We start from the raw sequence: 16,975 nt of genomic DNA, 5'->3' as shown, positions 1-16,975 counted from the left end.
ATATGCAGGTGGGCTTATTTCTGCCCATTTATGATATTGTGTATATGGACATGCATGTAGATGTACCCCAAACATCTACATGGATGTATATACCTAAGTGCCCCCAGGTTGGGTAGTATGTATATGTGTACCTATATATATATATATATATATATATATATATATTGATCAGCCTGGTTCGTTTATGACGTGGGAGTGTGTGATGTTATGTAGCAGCTGGGGGCCTACAGCTTGGGCAGGAAGTCCTTTGTTTCAGTTCTAGCATTCCGTCACACGACCCCACGATGATGTCATCACCCTCCTGTTGAAGAAGGAGGAGGGGGCTGCTTTTGGGCTATAAAACCCCAAACCGGACAGAGGTGGGCGCTCTTGGAATCTGGACAACAATCAGAGACATAGGGGATGGGAACAGCTCCCTGAAGGAAGACAGGCCACATGCGGCCACATGTTCCTGGAAATGGCTGAGTACCAACCATCCCCTAACCCCTGGCTGCAGCAATAATCCCTGATGAGCCTGTACCCTGGAAGCAGCCCGGTCACCCCCTGTATAACCCTTGGTTACCCTTAACCTTTCCTGCCCTAAGTCCCCCTATAATCCTAATATCCCCTGAGTTCCCCCAGGATTGTAGATCCCTCATATCCCCTGTTCCGTAATAACCCCTGGTTATTCCCCGTAGGGATAGTATATTGCCAGGATTGGGTGGGCTACTGGTAAAGTGTATGTATGTGTATTATAACAATTGTAGTTAGAAGTTGGGGAGGACTTGGGACTGTGTTAGTGTAGTATAGTGTGTGTACTTATATTGTTGTGTGCTGCTATAAATATATATATCTATCCCATTGATATAGATATATATAATTATAAGCAAATATTAGACTGTGACATATAGGGTGTGTATAAATCCCTGCAGAGCATTAACCCCTTCAATGCCTGATCCCTGCAACCCCCACCCTGATAACTCATTACCCTGTGTTCCTTGGCCTGCAAGTATTAACCCTTGCAGGGCCACAATTGTGTGATTTACCCTCTTGTAGGGACAGTGAGTAGCCAGGCGGTATTATTGCAAGTATAGCTAGTGTGTGGGGTGGAATTTGGGATTGTGCTGTGTAGTGTAGTTAGATTTGTATTGTGTTTATTGTAGTACCGTTTCTATACTGCGGTGTGTACTTCTATATGTATATATATTCATATCCATTGATCTATGAATATCTATAGATATAGCGTATTGTTAGACTTGTATAATTGTATTGTGTAATAAATATTCCTTATTGTTCATAATACAGTGTATGGTGTTTTTACTAGTCGCCGCCCTTGTATAGTGATAGTAAGGCGCACATAGTGTAGTTCAGTGTAGTGTATAGGTAACAGAGGTATCTATATTTGTATATTATGAAAAAAGGCATAAATAGGTGGAGTCATCACTAGACGATTCGTGCCTATTTATGAATATTATTTATCGATATTTGCATAAATATTGGTGACTAATATTCCCCTTTAACAATGTCCTAGGGGCGCATGTCTTAACACTTAGAATCTTTTTCTATCACTTTGTAAGTAGATGCGCATGCGTTAGGACTCATACTCGAAACCCACACGATTCAGCTATTATCTGCGCTCGCGCTATAACATAGGATTCCGAATATTCCACTTCAGTTCAATCTCTACTGGAGACAATTATATTTCCAGGCACCTGCTCTAATACTTAGAGCTTTTCGCGTCTCCCTCTATTACCAGGTGGGCTTGCGCTCAGTCTTAGAATTTAGTTAGATACCTTCAGGGCGCATTCGTTTATATTTAAATTATCTCACATTTCTGATGATAGAATCGCATATATTACGACTTTTGTTCCAGTTGCATGCTGTCAGGGTGCATGCTTTTTATCTGAACTTCTAGGAACATTAAGCCCCTTCTTTTTAATTCATACGATTTGGTAGTCAAGTATGCTTGCACAGGTGCCTTCCCTTCATGTATTTTAATACATATATTGTTGTATTTTTCTTTTTTTCTTTTTTTCTTTTCCCAGCAGCCCTTTACCTTTTCCTTTATTTTTCCTAGGATGATATCCTAGATCATTGGATATTTGTGCCCATGTTTGTCTGGACCCATTGACTTTTTTAGTGTATATTTGTTGAATCCCTATATAGTAACATACAACACTCACTGGGTTTAAAAGCAGTTCACCAATTTCTTAGCACCAAGAGCAGTAATTTTCACCAACATAATCAGCTAGTATTAACAATACTAGAATTTGTTTTAGAGCACAATTTTTCAAGGGCACTTTTACAAACAGATTAATGGGACCGCAATGGGGACATCTTGTGCCCCCACTTATGCAAATTTATTTTTAGGGTGGTGGGAAAATGATATTGTATTCGCGGAGGGGATGTCGTCATATACCTGTCACATTTTATTTTGGGGCAGGTATATAGACGACATCCTTGTCCTATGGGATGGTGGAGAATCACTGTTTAAGGAATTCACACAAGTTCTCAATGAGAATAATATAGGGATGAAATATACCTACGAAATACAGGAGCGAGAGATAATCTTCCTGGATCTAAAAATTTAAATCACAGACAGTGGACGTCTAAGTACGGAAGAACATAGAAAACCAACTTCTACAAATAGTTACCTACACTGGACGAGTTGGCATCCAGAACCACTCAAGAGGGGAATACCTACGGGCCAATACTTAAGGGCCCGTAGGAATTGCTCTGAGATGGGAGCATTTGAAAGGGAGAGTGGACAGCTTCTCGAAAGATTTAAAAAGAGGGGGTATCCCTCAGCCCCCCTAAAAAAGGCCTATAACAGAGCAAAGAGTACAAATAGAGAGGAATTATTAAAAACATCCCCCCCAATAAAGAATGAAATTATCCGGTGTATAGGAACTTTTGATGGTTATAATAAAGAGATATACCTGATATTGGAAAAATAGCTCAATAGAAACTGCAAAAGAAACACCAATTGCAAGACATATAAAATATGTACATGACAATAAAACATCAGTCTTACATTTCTGGGGGATAGAGAAAGTAACCATGGGCCCGAGAGGGGGAAATTTGGATAGAAAACTCCTACAGAATGAAGCACAATGGATTCAGAGACTCAATACCATGAGTCCAATTGGCCTAAATGAAGGCTTTACGTATACAGCATTTATATGACACCCAGGATGAAGAAGATAAACCAAAATACACATATATAAATATAAAAAAATATAAAAAAGGAGTGCAAACACTCCGAAAACATTTGGTTCTTCTTTCTCTCGCCTCGTAATGTAATTAAAAAACTATATAAAATGCAAATATACACTAAAAAAGTCAATGGGTCCAGACAAACATGGGCACAAATATCCAACGATCTAGGATATCATCCTAGGAAAAATAAAGGAAAAGGTAAAGGGCTGCTGGGAAAAGAAAAAAAGAAAAATACAACAATATATGTATTAAAATACATGAAGGGAAGGCACCTGTGCAAGCATACTTGACTACCAAATCGTATGAATTAAAAAGAAGGGGCTTAATGTTCCTAGAAGTTCAGATAAAAAGCATGCACCCTGACAGCATGCAACTGGAACAAAAGTCGTAATATATGCGATTCTATCATCAGAAATGTGAGATAATTTAAATATAAACGAATGCGCCCTGAAGGTATCTAACTAAATTCTAAGACTGAGCGCAAGCCCACCTGGTAATAGAGGGAGACGCGAAAAGCTCTAAGTATTAGCACAGGTGCCTGGAAATATAATTGTCTCCAGTAGAGATTGAACTGAAGTGGAATATTCGGAATCCTATGTTATAGCGCGAGCGCAGATAATAGATGAATCGTGTGGGTTTCGAGTATGAGTCCTAACGCATGCGCATCTACTTGCAAAGTGATAGAAAAAGATTCTAAGTGTTAAGGCATGCGCCCCTAGGACATATAAAAATCTACAAACTTAAGAGATAAGAATTTGGTATAAGTTCTAACGCATGTGCATCAGCATGCCGAAAAATAAGGAACATCTAAGTCTTGGGGCATGCGCAAATTACCTTCCTTTCGAAATCTCCCAGCAAGCCGATAATTTGAAAAGAACGGATATGATTGGCCGAGCAGGACATCATTCAACGCGAGACTAAACCGCCATAGGTGATTTAGAAGGTGAGAACTACCCTAAGGATATAAAGTATTTCCGGCAGGAGACGCTCGTGTTGATAGTAGCTCCATTTCCCCTGAAGACGCCGCATCTGCAGTGAAACATGTCGGGGGAGCTGCGTTTCTAATAAATTTAAAGAATTATGGTAGGGCAAAAGATGGAATAGCAGTGAGGCGATCTGCAGACGCCGAACACATCTGAGGGACAGTGCAGTTATTTAGGCAGAAAAGCCATTGTGACAAATATAGAAAGGAGTATCAGAGAAATACTGAAAGGGTGATTGGTAAAAATAAGTGCAGCTTGATGACAGAATGCCTGGTGTCGGCCGACAATACAGACATCAATTGTAGTAACATAGGTGTGAGTAAAAAGCGTGCATAGCCACAGTGAGAAATGCATTAATATTCCTCTGAACTACCAATAAAATAGAGACACTATACCCTCAGTCTCAAATACAGTAGCCCTCCATGTATTTTTAAACTTTACGTTTGTTTGTGGGTTGTTGATTTATAAAGGAATAAATAAAAGTTATATTTTAATGATAAGACCAGAAACAGGAAACTATAGTCCTAGACTATTGGAATATTTAATTTGACCTCCTGTGTTTTGTGTGTGCATTTGAACTAGTAAAAAACATCCAACCTCATTCATAACCCAACACATGATGTTCTGCTCGTTCTGGTAGGGCACCTCCTTGCCTTCTGCAGCACTGATTGGCATGTGAGCATCCTGCTTCTTCCTCCCTTGAGCTTTTTCTTGTCGATACGTGCGCTAAACGCTTTACTGGATTTGTCCAAAACGAACCGGAAAAGCTTCGGGATCATCTTGTGAACAAATATTTGTGCAGTTCCTAAAGAACCCAGCTCATTATGAACTGCTTCGCTCATCTCTACACTGTATAAAACCTTTGGACAATTGTTGTATTGAACTGCATTTATCTAAGCAACTAAATCCATGCAAATTACCTGTTCAGGGCTTTCAGGTCTCAAAAACAAACACGATAAGGATTAATCTTAGCGACTAATTCAAAGCGAATTACCTGCTCTGTGGTCTCTTGTCTCTAAACGAACGCCCTAAGGATTCATTTTAGTCTATTTAATCATCTACTTTGAACTGTGACACCAGATAAGATAAAGAAGAGGACATCGGCACTCGTGCATTCATGTAATTTAATTAAGATATGACACCTCTAAAGATGATATTAAGATTTTTTTTATTCTAGAAATGAACTTTTTGAAGCTTTAGATCAATTTTTCATTACTTTGGTCTTTTTTTTGCCTTTTACTACTTTCTTTTATTGTCAATTGCTTTATTTTAAACCTAGAGTTTTTCAAATATGGACAATCTATATGGAGCAGACAAATGTTAGCGTGACAACCTATTTCATTATTTCTGGGATTTCGGATAGCCCTACAATACGCTTGATTATCTTTATTGTTGCTCTACTCATTTATTTACTTACTCTTGGTGGTAACCTAACTGTTCTCCTATTGATTGCCACTGATCACCAACTTCACACTCCCATGTACTTCTTCTTGGCCAATTTATCGGTTTTGGACATTTCCTGTTCCACTATCACCCTACATAAAATCCTGTTATCTTTTATGACCGGTAATAAGTTTGTTTCCATTGGTGGTTGCATGGTTCAGATTTTTATATTTTTTTCTATGTCTTGCAATGAGTTGTTGATTTTGACAGCCATGAGTTATGATCGATATGTAGCCATTTGCAACCCTTTGAATTACCATATGATAATGAACCGTAAAATCTGTACACTGTTGTCTGCTGTATGTTGGGTTTTGAGTTCCTTAGAAAACTTTCCAACTTTTTTAGCATTCTACAAGTTAAGCTGCTATAAATCAAATATAATTAACCATTTCTTCTGCGATGCTGTGCCGGTGATTAAACTGACCTGCAGCGACACCACATTTCTAGAGATGTATATGCTCTCTGTTGGGGGCTTTATTGCTGGTATGCCTCCATTTGTTTTGACATTCATATCATACGTTTTCATTATCTCTGTTATACTTAAGATTCCGTCCAGCATTGGAAGACACAAAGCCTTCTACACGTGCTCCTCACACATTACGGTGGTCATACTCTTTTACACTACTCTCATCTTTCAATACTTGAGACCATATTCGCTGGCAAACTTAGATTCCAATAAAGTGTCCTCCCTATTTAATACCGCTCTAGTTCCCATGTTGAATCCACTAATTTATAGTCTAAAGAATAAGGATGTGACTAGAGCTTTAAAACAGCGTTTTTTAAAATTTTCTCAAAATTAAGGGTATAAAATGCAAAAGAATAGCAGTCTTTATTTACAGCTTAGGTATATTATAATAAAAGACTAACAGTAAAAGACTATAAACCTCAGTGAGTTATATCAAGGTTCATATTCCTTATTTATGGTAACCTCTTAATGTAGCCTATTTCAAGTACCCAGGTTCAAGTTTTTATTTTAAACTGCATTACAAAATCCATAAGTTTTTCAATTTTCTCATTAATGTGCTATTGCTATGGTATGGATGTTTTTGTATTTTTCAGTGGCACTATTTGATTTTTTTTCCTTCACTTTACCGTAAAGTATTTATAATGTGACAAATATATTCTATGGGTCATTATGATTACAGTGATACAAATGTGTATTTTTTTATATCATAAAATAAAGCTTTTGCATAATAAATATTTTAAAGAGACTCTGCCAGCATGATCAACCCTAATAAACCAGGCATACTGCCTGATAGGGCTCATCATACTGATTAAAACAATACCTTTCTTTTGTATGTATGCTAAACAGCTGTAGAGACATTTGTGTTTTATTCATATGCAAATGAGCACATTGGAGCACTAGGAGGCGGGGCAGAATCCTTGGAGCACTGCTTTGTAACACCCCCTGTGCTCTGCACACTACCCCCTCCCCTTGATTGACGGGACTAGAAATCAGGATGCTGAGGGCAGAGTTATGTCCAAGAGCTGTGGGCTAGCAATGTTATATCACTATGTACTATAGCTTCACCACACTGAGATCTGCTCAGAAAGCTAATCTACATATTACTGCTTCATTCACAAACACAATAAATAACTATAAAGATACTAGCGATATGTGTTAGCTTCTAAGAATAGAGGAAACAGTTTACTTTATGTGAAAAGGCTATCATTTATGATATGTGGTTAACCTTGTATATAGAGATCCCAAGTTCAAGTCCCAGGAAAGACTAATGTAAAAATTATTTTCTCTCTCATTTAACCTATGAGAAAAGGCTACACTATAAATAATAATATATAATACTAATAATAATCATTATAATAATAAGGCCTACTATATTGAGAATTGTGCTTTTTTTTATTCAGAGGTGTGATCCAGCAGAATACAAATCTTCTTGAGAGAAATAATTAAAACAGTTCATGCGCCACAGGCAATCATCCCCATGGACATGGTCTACACTTTTCGGACCTCACTTAGTCATTACTCATGACATAAAAATATTTGAACCCTTACCCCCACCCCACCCCATTTGAAATCCTTTGCCTGTCACATGGGCTGTCATGTGATACATTCACAGGGAAATGAATACATTAATAGGAGCATGGGAGTTAGCCCTTTATATGACAAACAGATTATTGAAGCATATTAATTGTATCATTATGAATTGCAATCAATAAACAATATATGACATCCTGACATCTATTCAATCCTTGAAGATATTTTGTTTGTAACAAAAACATATAATATCTTTTCCTGATTCAGGAGTTTTTTAACATAATCACTTCCCCTATAGGGTCAAAAAAGCCTTTCTATACCTTGAAAGGAAAACCTTTAAATATAACCCTTGTGAACGTCCCTAAAATGTTTTGTCAGGGATCAAATGCGTCTGATAGATTCCTTATGTGTACTTTTAACCCTGGGTTCACACCTGAACGTTTTACAGCACGTTCCTACGCGCTGTAAAATGCTCAACAATGAGCAACCAATGATTCCCTATGGGAATGGTTCTCACCTGGGCGTTTTACAGCGCGTACGATCGCGCTGTAAAACGCCCGACGCCCCAAGAAGTACATGAGCTTCTTTGGGGCGTCTTGTCGCGCTTTCCCGTACATAGACTTTCGGGAACGCGCGACAATGGGCGTTCCCTTGTCTCTGTATGCGCGATTGCAAACGCCGGTACAATCGCGCATACAGAGCGCTCCATCGCGAACGCTCAAGTGTGAACCCAGGGTAAAGGGCCAGAATCTGTCCTACGTACTGTAGATTACATATAGAACAAGTGGCTAGGTACACCACATGAGAGGTCTTAATAAATGACTCCTATTATTCTCAATATGATAAGAATATACTGCCAGATTTATCAATAGCTCAAGTCAGAATAATGGAGTGAAAAAGTCGAAATTTTTTGCGCAATCGCTAAAACTGCGCAAAAATTTGCGACTTTTTTCGGCTCTGCGCTATGCTCGCCAGTTTTCTGAAACTGGCTGTGTTTTCTTATGTAAATAAATCTCTAGACAGATTTACTATTGCGACAATTTGAAAAGTCGCAAAAAATTGCGCAATTTCACTCCAGTGAGGACCATGCTTAACTTATGCGACTTTTTATTGGAACATGTGACTTTTTCGTAAAGATGTGTGACTTTTGTAAAGCCGTTTACTAACAGATAAACTTCTACCGTCAAAGCACATTTATTTCAGTCTTAAAGGGCCGATCATAATATCTGACTTAGCTAAAACTGACTTTAGCCATATGTGAAAGTGGAGTGAGCTGTCAGAGTCATGATAAATCTAGCCCATAGACTTGTATTATATGTTAAATGTGGAAGAAAAATTAATATCTGAAAATCTCAACGAAGATTCAAACCTGGGATAACTACATGCAAAACTGAGCATTAATTACATGCTATAGAATTACCACATAGAAAAAAGCTGTTTTTTCTATGTTTAGGAGTTAACACATATTAATAGTGTCTTTATAATCATATATTGTGCTTATGAATAAAAAAAAGTATTATCTCGATTAGCTTTCTGAGTATATGCGGTAAGGTTACAGTAAGCAGTGTATAAGATATGTACAAGCAAAGAGACACACAGCTCTGCCTTCAGCGTGCTGATGTCTAGCCCTGTCAATCAAAGAAGAGGGACTGTGCAGAGCACAGGGGGTGTCACAAATAGTGCTCACGGACTAGTACCCCAGGATATAGTGGCCTTAAATCTGTTGCTGTGATCTGGGTTAGATTTGGCCCACTGAAGTGCAAACAAACATATTTTATTTCGTGTCACTACATGACCATTTTGGCGATGCTCATTCACCATGTCTACTACATGTTTTTCGAGTTCTGGCCAATGTGGGGTGCCTCTTAATGCACACTTACCCCCTGGCATACTCTTTAATGCTTTTTCATTTGCTTTCCAGTCCCGAACCATCTTTTCTGTTACTCCAAATTGTCTTGCAGCAGCGCAGTTATTATGTTCCATGGCAAAGTTTACAACTTTAAGTTTAAAACTGGCTTCATATTTCTTTCTTCTTGCTGGTAGAGCCATGATGGGGTCTTGACTGTTAGCCATTTGTATACTGTGCTGTATGTACTGGTGCTGTACTGTATGAACCGGTACAGATACTGGTGCTGTACTGTATGTACAGATACTGGTGCTGTACTGTATTCAGCCCCAAATGTATCTGCTCCCCAGATAGACTCTGTTTATTCACCACAGATAAGATGCACATCAAACTTCATTAGAGATCCACCGTTCCAACATTACAATTGGCTGAAGTGCAGATGCTCCTGCTTCCCTCTGCCTTCCCTCAGAATCGCCAATCCAACCCAGTATACAACAACCAGACAATCACGGCAAGCAATGTACCAGTATTTTCTGTGCACACTGCATACAAAGCCTGCTTGGATTGGGTGGGTCAGCTCTCCCTGCCTGCCCAGCCCTCCCTGTCTTCAAGACAATCTGAGCTGTAGTGCGCAATGTGATACTGCCGGCAGGAGAAAACCACTGAGAGCAGGGAGAGGGCGCTGCTTCAGGAGCAGCTGGCCGGGATGCAGCGCACGGTGGCTGAGCTAGCCTCCAGTCTGGCTAGGAAGTAAGTTTCAGCACACCGTATACCGGCATATAAGACGACACCCAGCGTATACTGTAAGACGACCCCCGACTTTTGAGAAGATTTTGATGTGTTAAAAAGTAGTCTTATATGCAGGTAAATACAGTATCTCTCCAGCTGTTTGGCAATCTACATGGTATGGGAGACGGACACAGTAAGTGCGGGTGAAGTTGTTCATGGCAGTATAGAGGCAGCAGGGTCATGAGTTCCAGAGTTTGGGGGATGCACGGGAGAAATCTTGGAGGCGATTGTGGGAAGAGGTGATAAGAGGAGAGGAGAGAAAGAGGTCTTGTGAGGATCGGAGAGTGCGTGTGGGGATGTATCGGGAAAGTAGCTCAGAGATGTAGGGAGGGGACAGGTTGTGGATGGCCTTGTATGTATTTGTTAGTATTTTGAACTGAATTCACTGGGCAATGGGGAGCCAGTGAAGGGATTGGCAGAGGAGAGGGGCAGAGGAGTAACAGGGTGGGAGGTGGATTAGTCGGGCAGCAGAGTTGAGGATAGATTGGAGGGGTGCGAGAATGGTAGATGGAAGACCACAGAAGAGAATGTTGAAATAATCTAGGCGAGAGATGATGAGGACATGTACAAGCATTTTCGCAGATTCAAAGTTAAGGAAAGCTCAGATGCGGGAGATGTTTTTGAGTTGGAGGAGGCAGGTGATGGAAAGGGCTTGGATGTGCGGTCGGAAGGAGAGGGTAGAATACAAGGTCACTCCAAGGCAGCAGACTTGTTTGACCGGGGAGAGTGTGCAGCCATTGATCGTGATGGATAGGTCTGTTGGGGGGGGGGGGGGTTGAGCAAGTTGGGGGAAAGATGATGAATTCTTTCCCCCAGCAGCAGGGGAGGAGGTGTCAGAGGGTGTCAGCCATGAGACCCAGAAAGGAAAGTTTTTGAGAGATGAAAAGTTCATGAATATAGGACAGTTTGTTACAGACAAATACTCCATATATTCCATAATACTCCTGCAAGAGGAACCAAAGGAGCAGGGATCAGAGGAATGGTTATTAGGCTTAAGGGGTTGCAGAAATTTGTAGAAGGAGATTTGTAGTGAGACATGGAGATGATTGTGGGGATTTGCTGAGGGGGGCCTGGATTTGGAGAGATATCACCTGCAATAAGGAGAAGCAGAGAAAGTGTTAAGAGATGAGAATAAGAGAGGGCAGGAGGTATCTGTGTGTGTTTTGGAAGGAAGTGTTTTATGTTGCCAACAAGGTTTGTGCAAGCTGTCAGATGAGAAAGTAAGATGGAGGAAGAGATGAATAGTTCCTTGCTGGGTAAATAGATGTGGGGGTATTTCAGGAGGTATTTCAGGAGGTTATGGAAAAGTGGGAAGAGTACGATAAAAAATGATCACCTAAGTACTTAATTGCCACCAACCAATAAGCCTCATTATCCTTTATGGTGAACAATTGCACTAAAACCTGCTGCTACTGAATGTATTTTTAAGTTCTACATTGCACATAGTAAAATCAACTTTGTTACATTTAACTATTGCATCATTCTTCAGTGCTGCAATTTTCACTGCAATGCATCCAGACAATATTTGATCTTTCTCTGGTTCCAGCAGGTTTTGGGGTGCATTGGCAGGTCAGCTCAGACAATTTACTTTGCCTTTCTCTGCTGTGCTATTCTCTGGCTTTGGTCTGGTTACTGGACTTTATGACAGTTCTGGTACTTTTGAGTGGGGTACCTTTGGCTGTTGACTCCCTCATAAGACTCAGTACATGAACTGCAAGGAGTCGGGGTGCTTTGCAAGCTGCTTCCCCTGGAAGACTCACTGCACCATGTCTAGTCCCTTTGGACTTTAAAACTCAACTCCCTAGCTTCCCGCTTGGCAGTCATGTGAATGTGCCATATGGTTGCTGCCACATGTTCAGGCTTCTTGATGCAGTTTTTGAAGCAAAAGTCAGATGTGGATCATAAAGTATTGATAGACTTATTGACCACTGGTTTTGGCTTCAAAAACTCCATAAAAGCCTGAAAATGTGGCAGCACTCTTAGGAACATTGCACACCAAATTAGAAGAAGAAAAAAATCATTTTCATCTGAGCTGTCTCAGAAATCCTATGTCAGTTGCATGGTTTAAATCCAATTTATTGTAAGTTAAAACATAATACAATAAAACAAATTAAACAAGAATAACTCTATACAAACTGAGATAAAGTTCTCGGTAGTGATGGACGAACATCGGCCGGGACGGTTCACGAACACAATCGCGCGAACGCGATCAAATGTTCGTGAACCGCAAGTTCGCGGCGGGCCCCATTCAAAGGCAAGCGAACCTGAAAAACCTTCAGCTCATATTTGCAGCCACCAAATACTTAAAGCAAAATTCTCTTAAATGTGCCCTGTTGCTCTATATAGAAAGTATATTATTGGCATATACCACCCCTGCTTCAATCACTTTTTTAGGGGGGCAACTGGTATATCACACCAGTAGAAATGATTTGTTCCAATAACCCTTGCCCCTCTATATACCTGCGGTATCGCAGCAGAACCGCAGACAACTGCTGCACAATACAAATGCACTATAATATACTTTCTAACATAAAGGGAAGGCAATCCATTAGAATATACATAAAGATAAAACGTAACCTTTAATAATGTTACCATTAAAATATATCCCTCAAAATGAAAATAAATCTAATTATTAAAATTAAGCAAAAAGCATAGATGTGGTAGGCAATAACAAATGCTCGGTGGCATCAAATCAGAAACCATACGTCCTACCACAATCCGGGGGGTCCCAGTGCACATCAATGAATCCCGGAGGGAAAGCAAAAAACATCTATTCCTGGGCTAGATGATAATGTGGTATTGAAGGACAAGATGGGGAAAGAACTGTCCCTGATATTGCCCTACAGGGGGGTGCTATTCTGGCCCTGATAGCCTAACCACAGAGCACCCGCCCTGATAAGAGCGACCCCGTCCGGACAAAAATGGCCCTAGTAAGCCCCTAGCCCCTGACTTCCAGGTGATCACTATATAGATCTATCTATGTGTTTTTGACTCATTATAAAAGTATATTATAAGTATATTACACCCCTCTGTGTATCACACCTATCGATAGCACACCTATACCAGTCCTTAAAAGGACTTTTGTGGCCCTATTAGCTAGCGTTTGGTGGGTGGCCCTAACAGCCTGTCCCTGCTCCACACAGCAACCTCTCCCTACACTGGCAAAAGACTGAATGTAAAATGGCGGCCAGATTGGGTTTTTTATCAGGTAGGGGGTATGTCCATGTGCTGAAATGTCTCAAATGGCTGTCCTGTACCACCTGATGGATGTGTCATGGGTCAAAGTTCTTCGCAATGTAAAAGAATATGGCGGTAGCGAATATTGCCATATGTTCGCATGTTCAGCGAACCGCGAACGAGCAAAGTTCATTGCAAAACGACCGCCGGGCGAACTTCAAGGCCATCTCTAGTTCTCGGTATACAGTCGTGGCCAAAAGTTTTGAGAATTACATAAATATTGGAAATTGGAAAAGTTGCTGCTTAAGTTTTTATAATAGCAATTTGCATATATTCCAGAATGTTATGAAGAGTGATCAGATGAATTGCATAGTCCTTCTTTGCCATGAAAATTAACTTAATCCCAAAAAAACCTTTCCACTGCATTTCATTGCTGTCATTAAAAGACCTGCTGAGATTATTTTAGTAATCGTCTTGTTAACTCAGGTGAAAATGTTGACGAGCACAGGGCTGGAGATCATTATGTCAGGCTGATTGGGTTAAAATGGCAGACTTGACCTGTTAAAAGGAGGGTAATGCTTGAAATCATTGTTCTTCCATTGTTAACCATGGTGACCTGCAAAGAAACGCGTTCAGCCATCATTGCGTTGCATAAAAATGGCTTCACAGGCAAGGATATTGTGGCTACTAAGATTGCACCTCAATCAACAATTTATAGGATCATCAAGAACTTCAAGGAAAGAGGTTCAATTCTTGTTAAGAAGGCTTCAGGGCGTCCAAGAAAGTCCAGCAAGCGCCAGGATCGTCTCCTAAAGAGGATTCAGCTGCGGGATCGGAGTGCCACCAGTGCAGAGCTTGCTCAGGAATAGCAGCAGGCAGGTGTGAGCGCATCTGCACGCACAGTGAGGCAAAGACTTTTGGAAGATGGCCTGGTGTCAAGAAGGGCAGCAAAGAAGCCACTTCTCTCCAAAAAAACATCAGGTGAATGGACTGCTGAGGACTGGGGCAAAGTCATAGTCTCCGATGAAGCCTCTTTCCGATTGTTTGGGGCATCAGGAAAAAGGCTTGTCCGGAGAAGAAAAGGTGAGCGCTACCATCAGTCCTGTGTCATGCTAACAGTATAGCATCCTTAGACCATTCATGTGTGGGGTTGCTTCTCATCCAAGGGAATGGGCTCCCTCAGAATTTTGCCCAAAAACACAGCCATGAATAAAGAATGGTACCAAAACACCCTCCAACAGCAACTTCTTCCAACAATCCAACAACAGTTTGGTGAAGAACAATGCATTTTCCAGCACGATGGAGCACCGTGCCATAAGGCAAAAGTGATAACTAAGTGGCTCGGGGACCAAAACTTTGACATTTTGGGTCCATGGCCTGGAAACTTGTGGTCAATGGCCTGAGAACTTGTGGTCAATCTTCAAGAGGCGGGTGGACAAACAAAAACCCACTAATTCTGACAAACTCTAAGAAGTGATTATGAAAGAATGGGTTGCTATCAGTCAGGAATTGGCCCAGAAGTTGATTGAGAGCATGCCCAGTCGAATTGCAGAGGTCCTGAAAAAGAAGGGCCAACACTGCAAATACTGACTCTTTGCATAAATGTCATGTAATTGTCGATAAAAGCCTTTGAAACGTATGAAGTGCGTGTAATTATATTTCACTACATCACAGAAACAACTGAAACAAAGATCTAAAAGCAGTTTAGCAGCAAACTTTGTGAAAACTAATATTTGTGTTATTCTCAAAACTATTGGCCACGACTGTATATAGCTGAAAATGGTGGTAAAACAATCAGGCACTCTGGAGAAGGTTACTGTTTGCAACCTTCTCTTTAGTGTTTTACAGCCATTTTTAGCTCTATATACCAAGAACTTCACTCAGTGTTTAAGAAGTTATTTGGACTTGAAGAAGGAGCACATACAGCTCTGTCTGAAATGCCTAGTCCATTTTTATGCTAGAGACCAAGCTTATTTGAATATAATTCTTATTTTATTTAATTATGTTTTAACTTACAATAAACTGTATTCGCAATTGACACTGGATTCCTGAGACAACGCCGATGAAGAAGATATTTTTCATCTTCTAATTTATTACATTTTGCCATGGATCTAGTGATCCTTCCTGGTGCCCAATCCCAGACTGATAACTCTACACATTTGCTCTCCCCCTTACTCTTTCTTTTTCTCTGGTTACACAGGTGTGCAGGCAGTACTTATCTCCCTGCATCTCCACGTGGACTTTTCATGAGCTTGTTTCCCAATGACTATAAGTGGTATTATTATCATTTATTTGAAAGCGCCATTTATTTCATGATACTGTACATCAAGAGGGGATTACACATACATAATATAAAAAATAAAAACACAATAAATATGAAACTATTAACAGACTGGTACAGAGAGGGAGAGGACCCTGCCCGTGACAGTTTACAGTTGTGTATACAGTGGTCTATAGAACTATATTTAAAGGGGTTATCTGGAAACTTGAGATTCATGACTCCAAGCACCCCGCCAATCGGTTGTTTAAAGAGACTGCAGCACTCCATCAGTACTTAGGCCTCTTCCAAGGACAGTGATATTCCTGTACTTCGGTAATGTGGCCTTGGTGCAGCTCAGTGCAATTCATGTGAATCCAGATTAGCTGCAACACCAAAGACAACCGCCGTACAAAGTTCCAGAATGACCAGAGAGGCACAAAGAGAAGTCAGCAAGAAGGGTCAAAACCAGGAGATACAGAAACAGTCAAGGAAGTAAAAGAAGGGTAAATTCAGAGTGAGGACAAGGTCAGCACCAGATGAGTCCATATAAGCAGAAACAGCAATCACAGGATTAATCTGAAACAAGCCAGAAGTTAGTTCACCAGGATAGTCAATAGTGCCTTGCAAAAGTATTCACCAGTCTGTGAGTTGGCAGGTTTGCTGTTGTGCCATGTTCTCTAAATTTGGTTATGATAGATTTGATGGTGCTCCTGGAGATTTTGTTTTAAACCTAATTTTTATTCATTTTGATTTATCAGTCAGTTACATTGTTACATTGTACAAATCCAATGATCATAGAATCATTATACATATATCTATCGCAAAGCCTTTTATAATCCAAAACTCCCACCCTCCCTCCTCCCCCCCTAGCTTCAAGAAGATCAGGTACCAACTCTCCCTACCTATCTGAATCTCCCCATAACTCCCTAATATGACGCTAATAAAAGTCCTACTGCTCCAATTTACCTAAAGTGCCTTTCATTTGCTCCAGTAAGTAGTGCTCCTGGAGATTAATGGCAGCGTTTGGTTAGTGATGCCTCTTGCTTAGGTGTTGCAGCCTCTGGGGCCTTTCAAAAGAGGTGTGTATATGTAATGACAGATCATGTAACACTTAGATTGCACACAGGGGAACATCATTTCACAAATTTTGTGATTTCTAAAGGTAATTGGTTGCACCAGAGCTTTTTTGGGGCTTCCTAACAAAGGGGGTGAATACATACGCACATGCCAATTTTCTGTTTTCTTTTGCAAACAATAGTTTTATTTATATATTTTTCTCAGTT

General features: G+C 40.3%; 1 protein-coding gene across 1 annotated transcript; it reads left to right on the top strand.

The window, feature by feature from the left end:
• The first annotated feature begins 5,485 nt into the window (after window positions 1-5,485).
• On the top strand, window positions 5,486-6,424 carry LOC122946600 (olfactory receptor 1019-like). Its single transcript, XM_044306323.1, has one exon. It carries the CDS (start codon window positions 5,486-5,488, stop codon window positions 6,422-6,424), a length of 939 nt encoding a protein of 312 aa, XP_044162258.1.
• The last annotated feature ends 10,551 nt before the right edge of the window (window positions 6,425-16,975 follow it).

Source organism: Bufo gargarizans, chromosome 9, assembly GCF_014858855.1.
Source record: "Bufo gargarizans isolate SCDJY-AF-19 chromosome 9, ASM1485885v1, whole genome shotgun sequence".
NCBI classification, from domain to species: domain Eukaryota; kingdom Metazoa; phylum Chordata; class Amphibia; order Anura; family Bufonidae; genus Bufo; species Bufo gargarizans.
Note: the sequence above shows the minus strand (reverse complement) of the source record. Positions and strands in the feature narration are given on the sequence as shown.